The sequence below is a fragment of the Diorhabda sublineata genome, chromosome 1 (genome assembly GCF_026230105.1).
Source record: "Diorhabda sublineata isolate icDioSubl1.1 chromosome 1, icDioSubl1.1, whole genome shotgun sequence".
Classification (NCBI taxonomy): Eukaryota; Metazoa; Arthropoda; class Insecta; order Coleoptera; family Chrysomelidae; genus Diorhabda; species Diorhabda sublineata.
The window spans coordinates 38,931,115-38,947,164 of NC_079474.1; the positions used below are offsets into that span (position 1 = coordinate 38,931,115).

The window sequence follows — 16,050 nt, forward strand, 5'->3', positions numbered from 1 at the left end:
TTAAATTTTTAAATTATTTTTATCATTTCATAGTTATTTTTATTTCATTTTTCAAGTTTTATTTTGTGATTTTATTACTAAATGGTTATTTTCTTAACTATTCATTGGATCTGTCGATACTGTGAGTGTTAAAATGCATAAAAAATTTATCAATATCTTTGCTAACTTATTATGAACCAGAATGTGAAGCGGAGGCCCTTTGCTTCCGTTTACTGCATGTCCTTGCATCAAAACATCACCTTGAAATTCTCCCTTGAATCTTATTGCCCAGACTTTCTTGTTAAATCATAAATTAAGGGAAATACAAAAAAGCTAGCTTTTAAAATTTATTTCGAACTTCCAGTATACTTAGGTATAATTTGTATTTTGACAAAATTTTTAAACGCATTTTGAAGATCTCCTTGAATCTGTTCAGTTAGTAACCTTAGTCTTCCATCTGAAGTACCTGATAAGAGTCTTGCTATTCTGGATGTTGGACAATCAATTAAGACGACTGTATTAATTTTACCTAGAAATGAAAACTATTTTTGTTATTTTTTCCTTTGTAATCTGTATTGATCTCATTTTTTTTCTAATAATAATAAAATTAGCTAAGAAATCCTGTATTCTGTTAATTCTTATTCTGCATATGTAATTTCTATTATCCATTTATTTTACATAACACCAAAATAAAAACTATTATTCAAAATACAAATGACGAAGTAGTGTGTGTATTTCGCAGTTAATGTATAATGAAGAAGTTGTGTATAAATGAAGTCTTCATATACATTTGTATCCAGGGAATTAGGAAAAGAAGATTAGAGAAATAACTAGGGATAAACATTGAGATAAACTGGAGTTTCCTCATAGATTATTCTAAAGTAAATAATCTATATACAATATCAGATAATTATGAATTATCCTTTGAATGGGAGATGTTCCTTATTTCAGTATATACATATACAATACTTTGACCTAAATAATTGATTATTTAACATAAAATGAATAAGTAATTTAGTACAGCTGCAGTATAGTATTTATACTCCACTTCCTAATGTAGGAGAGGATGAACTGTGTCTGAATTTTAATATTAAGTGAAGTCTAAAAATTTTTTTCTATAGTTAAATAATTTATAAATACTTTTACTTTTGAATTTAAAGATTGATCAGTTTAATCAAGTTTTTTGTTATGTATAGCATTGGATAGTAATTAGTTTTAAGAATTGTTATTCAGCAATATATGGTACAATCAAAACATAAAACCTCTGAAATAATATTTTGATAAAGAAATTTTTCCAGAATTTGGAAAGTTTTGAGATTGATAGAGTTTATTTTTTTTAATACAAATTATTCACGATTTTATATAACCCCAAATTATGCTTTTATTTTTTAATTTTAGGTTATGATAATTACATTGCATCAAAACGACCAGTTTTTCAGAAACTGCAATTCTTTCCTACAAAATTTTTTTTATCAATAACCATAGTGTCCTTCAATCATTTGATAATACCATGTGAGAAAAGTGATAAAAGAAGCTATAATGAAGTTTGTTTATCCCTTTCACTTCCTTGTTTCAAATTTCAGTTTCATAAAATCCATACATATTTTACAGTACCATCAGTGAAGTTGTTTTTTTTTGTATGTTACCAAAAAGAGCATTAGAACTTAGAGCAACGTTATGCAATCAAATTTGTATTAAACTTGATGAATCTGTCCAAAAAGACCTTGAAAACCAATCGCACTCAAAGAGACCTGCAACTGTCGGAAATCTTGAATGTGTGAGACAGTCGTTGAACCGTATATGGGAATAAGTGAACAATTACATTCAAGCACTGAAACTGTATATGAAATTTTGACAGACTGTTTATACGTGTGAAATCTTTATACCAAAATGGTGCCTCACAACTGGACACAGGAACTATCAATGAAATATGATTTTATTGTAAGGATGGCCATTAAGTAAAATTTCCGATTTGAGACCTTGTGACCTTTTCCTGAAATTGAGCATAGTTTGAAAGGACATCATATTGGAACCATCGAGAACAATAAACAGACTGTACCAAACAGGTATAAGGCATATATGTCCAATACTGCAAGAGTGAAAGCAACAATTCTGCCATTTGATAGCTGCCCAAGGAGGCTACTTTGAAAGGAATATTGTTATCAAAAAAAGATTTGGTACATGAAAAATCAGTTATAAATTTTTTCAGAAGTATGTTCTGAAAAATACCTGTTAATTCATCCACATGAAAATATTCCATAATTGGTTTGAGTTTGTAAGGTATTTCTTGAGGTAAATAATCAAGTAGAACACCTCTCACTGTATTCAATATTATAGACTCTGGATTCTGGTCAGTCCAAACTTCTTCTGGAAACATCCATTCTCCAGGCTTAGCATTTGTAATAAGGTAATCTTGAATTTCCGTTAATCCGTCGCCTATCAAAATGATGAATAGGGAAAAATTATACATTAAAAACAAGATATATGGATATCTTAATCTAACTAACCTGTCAAAGCAGATACCATAAATATATTGGAAAAATAGGGCCATCCTTTATTCTCAATACACTCTTTTTCAAAAATTTTTCTCATTCCTATAGGCTTACCACTAATAGAGTTTTCGGTAAGAATTTTCGTAATATCTAATAATTTTCTTTTTGAGTTTAATTTATCAACCTGAAAAATATTTTTCAGTCTACTGTAATTTATTGATAATATTTAGAAAAATAATGGAATGAAAAGTGGAAGAAGCTCAAAAACATTATAATACAAAAACAAAATGTTTCATTTATAAATCCCATATTCATACCTGTTGGCAACATTGTAAAGAGAGTATATGTGACTCACCATAGGCGTGTAGTTAAAAACTTAAGGATATTATCAGAGTTTAGTAAAAAAATAGGTAAATACTTCACCAATTATGAGAAATAAGAAAATATAAGTTACCTTCCAATGTTTAATGATTATTGATTTCTATTCTATTGATATTTACATATATATTTGCCTGGTATGATGATAATTAAAATTAATCAAAATTCTATATTTACAAAAATTTTTCAATTATCAATCTAAAAAAACATCATATGGCAAAAATTAGAATAATCAACTATGACAATGATATAGACAGAGAAAGTAAGCAAAGAAGCAATAATCCAAAGTAAGCAAGAAACTTTGTTCTTAGTTGTAATGTCTTTGTTGAAGTTAACAGCTGAAGAAATGATAATATATCTCCCAAGTCACTTTTATTTTTGTAAATTGAAATTTCAAACAAATATTAATATTTTTTATGAAAAAAACATCTAAGCCAATAGATAGGTATGTTGCACATGATCTAGCTCTTATCAGAATTAAAACTGGTATCATTATAGGTAAGAAATATTGTGCTTTAATAATAAACAAATCTATAGTTAGATTAAATTCGTCAATTTTTACACCAAAAATGTTACAGCTCAATTTAGATTCTGTCCCTGAGTTATTAGGAATCATATAGCCTCAGCAAATCATACCATAAAATTTGCCTCAAGATAAAACTTCCCCACTAAAGCATTAAAAACTGACTATCAAACTTTGATAAGAAATTGGCCTAATTGGGCAATGGAGGAGAATAGATGTATTAGGTTGTTTAAAAATTATAACTCTCACTTGAATGGGATATGGCTCTTTGCGATAAGCAGTATAGGTAAAGCAATGTCTTAAAGAAAAATTTTGAAAACATTGATTTTATAACTTTTGTTTATAATATTCTAAATTATTTCCAGCTTTTGTTTTCTCAAAACAATCACTATATAAAAAATATGATTAAAAATAATTCAAAAATATCATTAGTTATAGAAATTGGTTATTATATAGATAATTAATCAAATGAGTTGTTGAAATTATTGACAAAAACAAAATGAAAAAGTATATATATATATATAAATAAATATATATATATATATATATATATATATATATATATATATTTTCATGAGTATACCTTATTAAGAATTAAAAAACTTGATTTCTCCTTATGTTTTTCTAATATTTTAATTATTTTAATATCTAATTTTTCTCTTGTCCATATATTTGATGCATCATGTATCACCCCAATTATGTCAGCTTCCTTTGATATAGATCTACAATCTCTTGAAAATGTATTTTGTAAATTGAATCTACAACCAAAAAAAATGAGAAATTAGAAATCTCACAGTATAGCATATTAGTTATTTCATAAGAGAGATTCGTTGGAATTATTTTAGGTAGGTTAAGGAAGATTTTTCAAAGAAGGGAGGTTTGTTGGAGTTGGCCCTGATATAGGAGTTGCTCTTCTGCAGGGCTGGGATTGTGGTTGTTGTGAGAAGTTGTGCTGTTCTGGTTAAGGAGGAAAAGCTGCGACTATTGACCAGAAGAGAACGAAAAGAGAGTCCTGGTAAGTAAAAACGATCCTTTTTAGTTTGGGGACTTTTTTTAATTTTTTTTTTTTTTTTTGATAAATTTTATATTTTTTTCCTTCAGTAGGTTACAACAGAAAACCTGTAGCACCGAGGATGTTGTATCATAGTATGTGCTTCAACTATTTACAATAAGATTTTAAGGAAAACCCAATTAAACCCTTTTCAGATCTTCAGTGTACCTGCTTTTTACTATATACTAAATACTGATTTAAAAAAACAACAAAATACGTTTATGAATTACGAAAATCGGAGCACTTTGAGAATTTCATTGGGCATAATCGTAAATTTAACAAAAAATTAAAACAATTAAATTATCAAATCGTGAATTTAACAAAAAATTAAAATAATCAAATTATGCTCATAAATCTTATGAATAATGACGAAAAATTCTACAAGACATTTCAATCCAAAGTTAAAATTTACAACAACAAAATAATGAAAGAATTTTATGAATGTCAAATTATCATCCACATAATTATTTCTATTTCTTAGCTTTTCCTGTTTATTGTTACTGAACACACCATTTACACTACCACTACACCAACAATCACAATTACACTGTCTGACCCACCCATTCCATTCCAACTCAGTAATATTTATTTTATAAAATGATGTTCCCAATAATTATATTGCTGTTCCATAAGAACAATGTTGTAACTTAAAAAATGTGTCAAAAAGAAATGTCTATAGACAATATAAGAAACACTTCCCATACACAACTGTAGTTCCACTTAGAACCACCATAGGGTGTTATCATCATAGACGAATATCAGCTGTTTTTACCTTCATTAAATGAAACAATTCGTGCAACAGGTAAATAGGAGTAATTTTTGACAAAAACCTGAATAACTTCCTCACGCAGATGTATGGAGTTACAATAGATCATTTGGGTCACACCGTAAATCCCAACATACATACATATACTTAAATGTGTGACTTTAATGGAATTGTTTCCAAAATTCTCTCTCTTTCCTGTTTATTTATTTAGATATGAAAATTTTATGAAATCACTGGATATAGTTACAGATGACAGTTGCTATCTAGAACAATGAGTAATTTCAAGAGAAACGATGATGTATCTGCACTTAGTGGTTGAAATTAGGAAGATTCAATCCAAATTTTTGGGAAATAAAACTTCAGTATATACATAAATACTGTACTTCCGGAATGTCGATATACACAAAAATAGATGATTATTAATTTACTCAATGATTATTATTTATATAAATATGACACAGCTTGTTTTTTTCTTAAATTATCAAAAGTTTTTCAACAAAAATTCCTAGTAGGTACATGCAACTTTATTGTGATTGACACTAATAGAGATTTTAAAATTTCACATACTTTTTCATTTCTCTATCATTCACTAGCCCAGGAGAGTCAAAGAAAACAATTTGAGTGTCATCTCTTGTAAAGATTGCCTTTGCTTTTGATCTTGTCGTATGAACTTTCAGAGATGTTGCACAAACCTAAAAGTAAAATACATTCTAAACTCGTTTTAAACGAATATAGAGCATTACTGATAATTTTTATAATCAATGTACCTTTCTATCCATTAATCCGTTAATAAATGTACTTTTGCCGGCATTGGGCATTCCTATAATAGCAACTTTCAATAATCTAGTATCACAATTAGATGCTTCCGGCATTAACCGTGTAGAAGAATCCAAGACATTTTGCTTTATAGTTGAGAAAAAAACCTTGGAGCTCCACAAAGAGGAATTTGTTTTAAATATAAATCTTCCCATGCACGGACATAACATTTTTTATTATTTTTGTTAAACGATACATTTGACTCCCATGTAATAACCTATAAAATGAGCGACTAAAATCAAATGTCAATACTTACTACCAATCAACATCAGTTCATTGAACTACGAACCCAGTTTTGATTGTAGTAAAAGTATATTTTGGGGCATCAATTTAAAATAAAAATTTCGAAACGAATAAGTACACAAGAAAATAAATTGGCTTCATTAATTCTTTCAAATATATCGGGTGGGTACAGTGGCTAAGTAATTAATGACGTCATGTGAGCATTATAAACTAGAGAAACTGGCCTATCATGATAATTAAATGACACTGAGTTGCTGACGGAAATGTCCTCGCTTACAAAAAGAAAATAAACAAATCAAATTTTTGCATAAATTATACAGCTTAATAATCAACCAAATGATGTTTATATTCTTTTAATTGACTTCTATTATGATAATTTAGATATTGTAATGAGTGAGAACAAAGCTAATTAGTGAAAATAAAATGATCAACAGATAATTAACTTGTTCAATCATGACTGGTCACGCAGTGGTTGTGTGGGAATATGAAATTAGGTCAGGTTATTGGAAGCCCTACAGCCCAGCAGTTAGTCAACACCTGGAAAGGGCTAAAGGAAAACAGTTAACTCGAGTAATTTTATCTGATGCTGATCCAACATTACAAAATTATTTCATTAATCTCAGAACTTTAACCCAAGAACTAGAGGATTCGGGTAATTTTTTTGGAATTTATTATTTGCTATTAATTACTTATATTCGATTTTTTCCAGATATAGTGGTTCCAGTTAGACGAAAATGCTATTCACCCTCTTCTCCAGCTGGTAAAGGTGCAAGATGGGAGTGTTCTGGCTCTGAACACAACCAAGAATGGCATCCTTTTGATATGGATATTCAGTGTCTTATAGAAGACGCCTGGGCAAAGGTAAAATTATATTACATTTAGTTAAATTAAACTATTAATTTTTTTTTCAATTTTAAGGGGAACCAAATGTTAGATATGAGTAAAACACACTTGGGATTTCCTTATTTAATTAATTTTAGCAATTTAACTCAAAGATGGTTAACTAATGGATATATACGTAATGTGAGAAGGATAAAACAAGCTCCATATCCATTAGTTAAAGTGAAACTTGAAGAATTGGCACCAGTTGCAGGTAGTAAAAACTCATTCATTTTTTTGTTAAAGATTTTAGGTGTCTCATAATGAACCATTATGGTAATTTTAAATTATTTTTAGGGCGAAGATGCTCAAATACAAGGAATGCATCAAAACCAAATAATTCTACACAGAGTCAAGGCACCAAAGTGATAGGTAGTAGTGCAATTTTAAATCAAACAGATAACAATAAGAAATCAACTAGTAAAAAAAAATCAAATACTAAAGTAAAATCTGGAAATGACAATACTACAAATTTAGCAAGACAAATTCTAAATAATCTGAACATATTTGGTAAGTACAAATTAGGTCCAGTTATGAACTTAATAATACTTTTAAAACATAATGTTACATCTATATAACTTAAGTCAAAATGTTACTGATATGTATGCTTTCCAATAAGATTCATATTGTAGGACACAAATCCAACACTACACCAATATTTCAAAATACGGAAAACAAAACTTTATTAGATGCAGATAGTAGCAGTACAAAATCAGGAAGAAGGCCTAGCCTAGACACTGTCTCAACTTACTTGAGCCAAGAGAGTAGAGAAAGTCAAGCTACAGCTTCAACTGCAGATTTAATAAATTGTAGTGGTAGTGATGATGGAGTAGTAGAAGATTTACCTTCAATAATAGGTAAGTGAACTGTAGGAAGAAACACAGTAACATTTAGTATTGATTTCATAAACTTATACTGCTAAAAGCTGCTTTTGTTCACTCCAATACCATTACTTCAGTTATCCAAGAAAATGTTTTTTTCTAAAGATATTTATGCTGTTGTCTGAAAACAGTTATAATCTGTACTTTAAAAAAATTTAACAATCATTCCTTTAAACAATTTTAAAAGTTCCTAGGTATTTTGAATTCAAAGGTTGTTACTTAAGTAACATAAGTAAGATAAGGATACACTGATGTGAATATGCTGGTCAAAAAAAAGCTTGCACCGTCAGGTGCAGAAAATGCTGAAAAAATTCAATCAAGGTGTTTCAGAAGACATGTAACAATTGACTGTATGGGTCTTTTAAGACAAGCCAAATTCAACAAAAGTTGTTTGCTCACAAAGCACTTTGAAGCTAATGGTCGCCTGTTTTTCGGGAATAACTCGACATGTCGCCATCATTCGATTAGAGCACCACATAACGGTCAATTCTGAATGGTACAACAGTATTTGTTTGCCAGAAGTGTTTGATAAAAGCAGGTATACGAATTGCAGGAGTCGAATCATTCTCCACTACGACAATGTGAACTCTCACTCATCAGTTCGAACAAAAACGTAATTGAACAATCAAAACATCAAATTGATGGGTCATCTGCCGGATAGCCCTTGTTTGGGACCCTTATTCCTGCAGATCAAAAATAAATTGTGAGGACAATGTTTCTCTACATCTGAAGAAGCTGTTGATACATTCAAATTACATGTTTTGGAGGTACCTCAATTAAGATAGAAAAAATACTTTGAAAATTGGTCAAACACATACAAAAATATATTGGTTTTAATGAAGAATATTCTGAAAAACAAAATTATAAATATTTGTTTTTACTTGTCTATCTTAAAACTTAAGTAGCAAACCTCGTATTATTCCTTTTTTAATCCTTTTTAGGTTTAGATCCAGCAAGTGCTACAATATCCCGTTTTGTTAGAATTTCAAAATCAAGTGAATGGGCACCTAGGCAACCTTGTCCGGTGTGTAGGCAGCCACTCAAACCTGATGTAGTAGTGATTGCTCTTCCTTGTAATCATGTATTACATCTCGATTGCTTAAACTATGCTTTAAGTGAGCAACAAGAAACAGGTTCACATTTACATATTCAATGTGCTGTTTGTGGATGTATATATGGAGAAAAACATGGAAATCAACCACATGGAACAATGGAATGGAGGAGAGTAGAAAGAAGTTTACCTGGCCATCCCAATTGCAGGACAATTCAGATTATTTATAAGTGAGTATTATGATCCTTTTCATTGGGCTTGAGCTGTAGGGTTGTGTAGATAAATAAATTTGATAGTCACACCTCGTATTTTCAAAAAGTAACTATACAATACTTAAAAATTTTAAAAATATGTTGGTTCATTTTTATATAATAAGTTACAACATGAATTATCTTTTTCAATATATTATTGCGAAAAAGTTGTAATTTTTCTTCCTAAGAACATTTGATTGTAAACACTGTAATCTGTAATCTCCTTATAAAAAGTAAGAGTTGAATGTTTTTAATTTAAAATCACTGCAACCATTGATTATTCGTACTAAGCACAGTGTTTACTCTCACTAGAAACACATTTACACTGTCTGGAGTGCGTTTATATAACTTAGAATCTTTCGAAACTAAACTTAAAACAGTCTCAACTTCTGTTGGTTATTGAAACTTGTTTAGGACAATTTAATTTTGTTCATGCAGGGGTTGTAAACATTGTATTTGGTAACAACATAATATGAGATTGATATTTAAAAAATTTACGAAACATTTTTGCTTTTTAAAATACTGACAATAAATTGATTAGTCTTACTAGCAGTATGCAATGTACTTATTTCTTATTATGTGCAAAACATATAGAGACTAGTCTGACTACTGTGCCGTATAATTTTTATTTTTCACTTTTGTAATGTTAATGAATGGTATATATTTAACTTAATTCTGGTACAAAATTCAGTCAAGAAAAATCAAGCAAATCTATAGCATATCTATGGACTTGTTTGCCAAAAATGAAACTTCTCAAAATTGAGCAATAAAATATAATACAATATTTTATATAACCTATATATTATTTCTGTCTTGAATAAACTATATTTGATTGTTCTTCTTAATACCTATACTCAATAATTTTTTGTTTTAACAAATGAATTTTGTTTATTAGCATCCAATCTGGAATTCAAGGTCCTGGACATCCGAATCCTGGCAGAGAGTATTATGCTGTGGGATTTCCAAGAGTTGCTTACCTTCCTGATAATCCCAAAGGGAGAAAAGTTTTAAGGTTACTAAACACAGCTTGGCACCGAAAACTCATTTTTACAGTAAGTAGGTCCCATACCACTGGCTGTGAAGATGTAGTATCTTGGAACATTCCCCATAAGACTGAAATTGGTCCGAATACCAATGGCCATAGTTATCCAGATCCTGCTTATATTAATAATGTTATAAGAGAATTGGAGGCGTTAGGAGTTGTTGAGGAAGAAACTTATAAAAGATAACGTTTATCTGAGTCAAGCTTCTTTTTGGTCAGTAGTTTATGTGAGATATAAAAAGGTTAATTTTGAATATGTTATATCACAATAGGAATTGAAGATTTTATAGGTAAATCATATGCTCTTTGTAATGTATACAAAAATTCACAGCCATATTAATGACTGTGACATTAATGACTTATTACAGGTTTCTAGTACAGTTTTGCTTAATTACAAAAATGTTCTGACAATTAAAAAGGTTGGTTTCTATTATTTGCTATTCATATTTATGAAGTAAAGAACTTTAAAAAAGTCTTGAAGGCTGATTAATAACTATATTTTATGTATGAAAAAATTGAACCCGAATATATTTTAATAAGATGTATTTTGTATATTTGTAAAGCATTTATACGATTAGTAGTTAGTTAGGTATTTAGTCAAACATATTTTATTGAGATAATAATTGACACTATGAAGAACATTTTGATTAAATTGAAATGAATTAATTCATAGATATCAATTTGGTTATTTCAGCTGGAGATTAGGCATTATTTTCTCATTGAACTGTAGAAAATTAGATCTGTTCCTTTTAATGCAATAATCAAACATTAAGCATCTTATGCCAAATACAGAAACAAATTTTATGTATACTATATGAAAATTTAAAAAAACTCACTGGTAGATTATTGATACAATTAATATGATTTCCGACATTGTTCTTTTAATATTTTTTTTGTTCCTACTTCTTAGACTTTTATATATATTTCGTGATGATTTGTCAAATAAGTGTTAAATCAGACAGCAAGTCCAAAATATGCCTAGTAAGAGGTGTGCATTTATTTTTCACAAAATTGCGATCTCAAACTATCTAAGAACTGCAAGAACAGGTCAGTTATTGCATTCTCTTAATATCAATTTGCAAAATCTCAAAAATTTTCTAGTCGCGAGAGACATATTTTTAACAAGATTTTTTAGTACTTGATAAGTTTCAGCTTAATATCGAATTATGAAGGGATTTTTTTCTTTGCTCTCAACTAACTGTAATAAGAATATAATTTTAGATCTTTGAGTGTTTACAAAAGGCCAATATTTTTTGTGACTAAGTAAATTGAAAACAGATTTAATTTAGCTTTGAATCTATTTATTACAGTCAACATAGTCAGAAGTACACATTATTTGTCCAATAATTTTAAGACAAAAAAGGCAGAATAACTCAACCAGAATGTATTCATCAGCAATCAATAAATCACTTTCCAAAGGTAATGCCTCATTTTGCTCAAAAAAAATCTTTCTGAAATTGAAAAAATGTTTCAATATTTTGTTACTTGAAAACCACAGTACATTTAAAATTCTCTATAATCATTGGTTTCTTTAAATAAAATGTTGAAATTAAGCTTTAAATATATGTAATGTATGCAATGTACTCAGTTGGATCTATAATATCATTCAATTTCATGGCTTTTGCTCAAGGCTTGCAATGGATAAATCCAATGATATAAAGATAGTTTTTGATAAAAAAAATTTTGAAATACTATTAATTCGTTTCTATTCATTGTAAGTGCACCAACGACATATCATTTTGCCTCTTCGAAAACCTATTATAGTCCTGTCATCTTAGGCCAAATTAGGTGAATAATTCGGAAAATCGACATACCCAATGTATTACCATATAAAAATTTGTATTTTGGCATCTGAAAACTATTCTCAAAATTCATATATAATTGGATGGTCCCAAGTTTTGAAATCAAGTCATTTTTTACAAATATTTCGTTTTCTACAGGTTTTATGCTATTTGTATTTATTATCAATATTGTAGAGAATTCAATTCTCTACAACTTTTATACTAACGCATACATTAATATCAATTAATAATAAGGTTTAGCCAATCAAAGCTTGTGGAACGTTTAAGTTCCTCCCTATCGATCGGTCGAGAGAGCCATGAAAGTATTTAGCTGCTGCCGAATTTTTGAACTTATTTAAAATCCGTAAACTTACTGCAGCATCTGAAGAAGAAAACTGTCCAGTTCATAGATAATTTAAGAGTGAAATGCAAACCTTATCAGTAGTTCATAACGCTCCAAATCAGTGGATAGTATCGATCATCTCCGATATGTACTATCTGTCAAGTCCACAAATCTAACCAATAAACCTGTGCAGTTATCAAATATTCCACCAACGAGTGGAGCAGCTCCAGGAATGGGATTGGACAATGCGTAACGAATTCCTGGAACCTATGACTATATTCTGTAACTGCAAAAGTGGCTGTGTCTCAAGATGTGGGTGCAGAAAAGCGGGGTTCAGTGCTCTTTACTTTGTGGCAAGTGTAATTGACAAGCTTGTCTCAATGCTGTACCATATCAAACCGATATTAATGATAATAGAAACTTTGACCCAGAAATCATGAATGACTTGGAGACAAAGGTCGTTGAAGAGGAAATTGAAATTCTGCAGCAGAGGGACGATTATGAAAAAGAAGGAGATGAAGAAAAATTGAATTAAAATTAGAACTTGTTCTCGAAATTTTTATTAATTTTGACAATAATAAATCTATAAAATGACATGTTGAATTAAAACATTAATTTAAAATTTATTTCTTTTCTTATTTATATAGAAAATCATTAGTATAAATAGATTAGAATTAAAATATAACAAATAGTTTTAGGATGCCACAATACAAATTTTTACGTGGTAATATACTGGGTATGTCGATTTTCCGCCTATAATGAGTGGAATATTATATCAATGGGTATGAAAAATACATTTCATCCTTGTCTGTGTATCTAGATCACAAAATTCTAGTAAATCTTGCAATGAATTCTGATTTTCGTCGAAAAAATGCATTCAAATAATCAACAAACATCTACTCATCATTTTCTGTAGTCTGAGACAACAAGGATGCATTTTAAAGGATGTATTCATTCATTGTTGTATCTAGTTAATTTTTAGGAGAGCAAATGTTGTTGCATTTCATATTTTTCTTGTATTTTTATCCAATTTTATATTATTGTAAATGTGCTTATTCAGTAGTAACATTTTCATGTATTTCCTTAGCGCAAATTATTTTTCTCATCTTTCATTTATTGGTATTAATTATTCTAATGTCGGAAGAATCGTCATTCTGAAAAAATGCCATTCAATTTGTAGTTTTAAATCTAGATTAGAATATGCATGAATCACTGGTTAATAAATTTTCACTTGTTCTATTTATAACTCTCTGAAATACACTAATGTAAAAGGTATTTAATAGTTCAGTCAGTCTCGAAATTTTATATTAATGCAAACTAAATTCACGTTTGTAACAGTTTCATAACTTTTGAAAAGTTGAAATTTGGAAAAAAATCTGTCCTAATCTAGAATTTGAATTTTTTTAATTCCCTTTGTCAGAGTATTGGTAAAAGCAACTTCAACGTAATAGTCACTTAATTGGAGGGTGCTAGCAAAAATATATATCTTCAAATAATAAACAGCTAGTAATAGGAGAAAAATATTGTAATTTTATTGTTATGAAGGAATACATTGAGATTATTTTTTTAAATATGTAGGTCAAAATACAGTACTTGCATTTTTTATTTTTATTTATAAGTTTTTGATATGAAATAATGTCAGAAAGTAAAATATTTAATGAAAAACGAAAAAATAATATTTAAAGAATTGCAAAACGCGAAAATTTCACATCCTCAACTACATAAGAAAACTATTCTCATTAGTTTTCAGTTGTGACGTCATAGATTTAATTATGATTAAGAGGTTATCGTTGCCGGCAACATAGCGTGTGTTGTTATAATACAGTTTTTATTTATTAATTACGTATAAATAAAACATTTTTCTATATATCAAGTAAATAAAGTGAATAAACCTTTTATAGATTAAGTTCTTATATTATTACATAATGACGTTAAAAATTAAAAACATAATAAACTTAATTACTATAAAATATTAAAATAAGTTTAATTCGAATCTTACTTACATTAAAATAATCCTGGCAACAAAAATAATTACATCTCACAGGAAGAACAAACGCTTTCAAACCATTTTTGTTGTATATTCGAATTTCTTGGCATCATAAAAAAAACTTTATCAGCTGTTTTGGTCGTGGGATTTTTATAGGATTTATATACTATTTTTCAGATTAATCAAAGTTTGATAATAACGCTTATTTTAGAATAATCGAGAGAATTTGCTTGTATCATATGTTCAGTTTTCATTTTATACCTATGAGGTTACACAATTTGGCGGCCTTACTGAAATATTTAAACTACCTACAAAATTTTTTGTCAATTAATATTTGTCACAGATTTTTAAAAAATTATAATAAAAGTTGTGTATAAACTATCCAAAACTATTTTTTTCTCTAATCATGCAAGTACCTTATACTATTGAATTGCTATAAGTTTTGAAGAAGCTTTACATAAATTACCTCCAATATTTTGAAAGAGAAACTGTTCAAACATATTGTTGCAATTTTTTTTTAATCGTGTGATATTATTTTGCAATATTATTTTGATTTTAAAATGTTTATTTTATTTTGTAGTCTACAAATTCTCATTATTTGTATTGTTTATTATTTCATTATTATTGTTTTTATGTATAGATATACTAGCCATATATACAGTATTGTACCCTAAATAATTAACATGTAAAAAATTCTTTTTAACGATACTCTTTTAGTACAAACTATGTTGTAAGTATGAGACTTTTATGTTTCATTCCAAATGAATAAATTTATGCCAAACATTTCTTCATCTTCTATTCTTTTATTAATTATCCTGGACAACAAATTTCAGCTTATATTTATTTATTTATGATGGAACTTCGCGATGGCCATTCAAGGGTATTCGACAGTAAACTCATATTTCTGCTGAACGATTCATTATAAATCTATTGGTCATTGCTTTATTTATATTGTATAAAATTAAAGCAGATTCACATAAAAAAATAAACTGACTATATGAGATTGAATATAAAATATCTTACTTCTCATATAGTTTTTTTAAATTAGTTCAAGATGACTTTTCCGCTTGATAATTCGCTTGCAAGGTCTACAGACACTGTAAGAAAACAATAAAATGAGTAGTTTTATCCTTGACATTCATATTTAGATTGATGCAGAATCAAACAAGTTTATGCAAGATTATAAGCACATACACGCAAGTATTAATTTGTACGTCTAAGCAAGCGTTGCGGACGTGACGGCAGCCAGCGCGGCAACGGCAAGTCTCGACGCGTTGTACTGAATATGGAAGTCTTTACCATTAACAATCGCTGAGCTTCTGAAAATAGACCCCCATTATTTGTCACGCCTAACGTAGACCTGTCGAGTTTCCCGTGGACCCCTGGTGGGAATCCGGCGTTAGTCACTTTACCGTATAACAGAAACAAATTTTAAGATCTTTTTAAAAAAAAATTAATGATTCTGTATTATTACACTGTTCTACTACTTTTTGACCACATTATAGACTACAAAAAAATCAAATAAAAAATGTAATATTTAGAAAATAGTATTTCGTATAGCTTTAAAAATATAATTATTTGGATTTA

At 28.8% G+C, this 16,050-nt stretch overlaps 2 protein-coding genes across 2 annotated transcripts; one reads left to right on the top strand and one right to left on the bottom strand.

The window, feature by feature from the left end:
- Positions 1–312: 312 nt before the first annotated feature.
- On the bottom strand, positions 313–6,280 carry LOC130452727 (GTPase Era, mitochondrial). The gene is made up of 6 exons (XM_056792148.1): positions 5,957–6,280; positions 5,757–5,881; positions 3,956–4,130; positions 2,487–2,655; positions 2,209–2,415; positions 313–508 (listed from the first exon to the last, which is right to left on the bottom strand). The coding sequence occupies exons 1-6, from the start codon at positions 6,173–6,175 to the stop codon at positions 327–329; spliced, it is 1,077 nt and encodes a 358-aa protein (XP_056648126.1). The 5' UTR covers positions 6,176–6,280; the 3' UTR covers positions 313–326.
- Positions 6,281–6,490: 210 nt separating this feature from the next.
- LOC130449613 (protein deltex) lies at positions 6,491–15,246 on the top strand. Its single transcript, XM_056787555.1, has 7 exons — positions 6,491–6,900; positions 6,958–7,109; positions 7,167–7,341; positions 7,425–7,637; positions 7,760–7,984; positions 8,950–9,289; positions 10,206–15,246. The coding sequence occupies exons 1-7, from the start codon at positions 6,702–6,704 to the stop codon at positions 10,537–10,539; spliced, it is 1,638 nt and encodes a 545-aa protein (XP_056643533.1). The 5' UTR covers positions 6,491–6,701; the 3' UTR covers positions 10,540–15,246.
- The last annotated feature ends 804 nt before the right edge of the window (positions 15,247–16,050 follow it).

Excerpts from the sequence above, each read along its gene's own strand:
- LOC130449613 (XM_056787555.1), top strand. The coding sequence starts at position 6,702 with ATGACTGGTCACGCAGTGGTTGTGTGGGAATATGAAATTAGGTCAGGT. Across the intron at positions 7,342-7,424 it reads AGAATTGGCACCAGTTGCAG|GGCGAAGATGCTCAAATACA; the intron begins GTAGTAAAAACT and ends AATTATTTTTAG. Across the intron at positions 7,985-8,949 it reads AGATTTACCTTCAATAATAG|GTTTAGATCCAGCAAGTGCT; the intron begins GTAAGTGAACTG and ends AATCCTTTTTAG.
- LOC130452727 (XM_056792148.1), bottom strand. The coding sequence starts at position 6,175 with ATGTTATGTCCGTGCATGGGAAGATTTATATTTAAAACAAATTCCTCT. Across the intron at positions 2,656-3,955 it reads GTTTTTTAATTCTTAATAAG|GTTGATAAATTAAACTCAAA; the intron begins GTATACTCATGA and ends AATATTTTTCAG. Across the intron at positions 509-2,208 it reads TCATGTGGATGAATTAACAG|GTAAAATTAATACAGTCGTC; the intron begins GTATTTTTCAGA and ends TTTCATTTCTAG.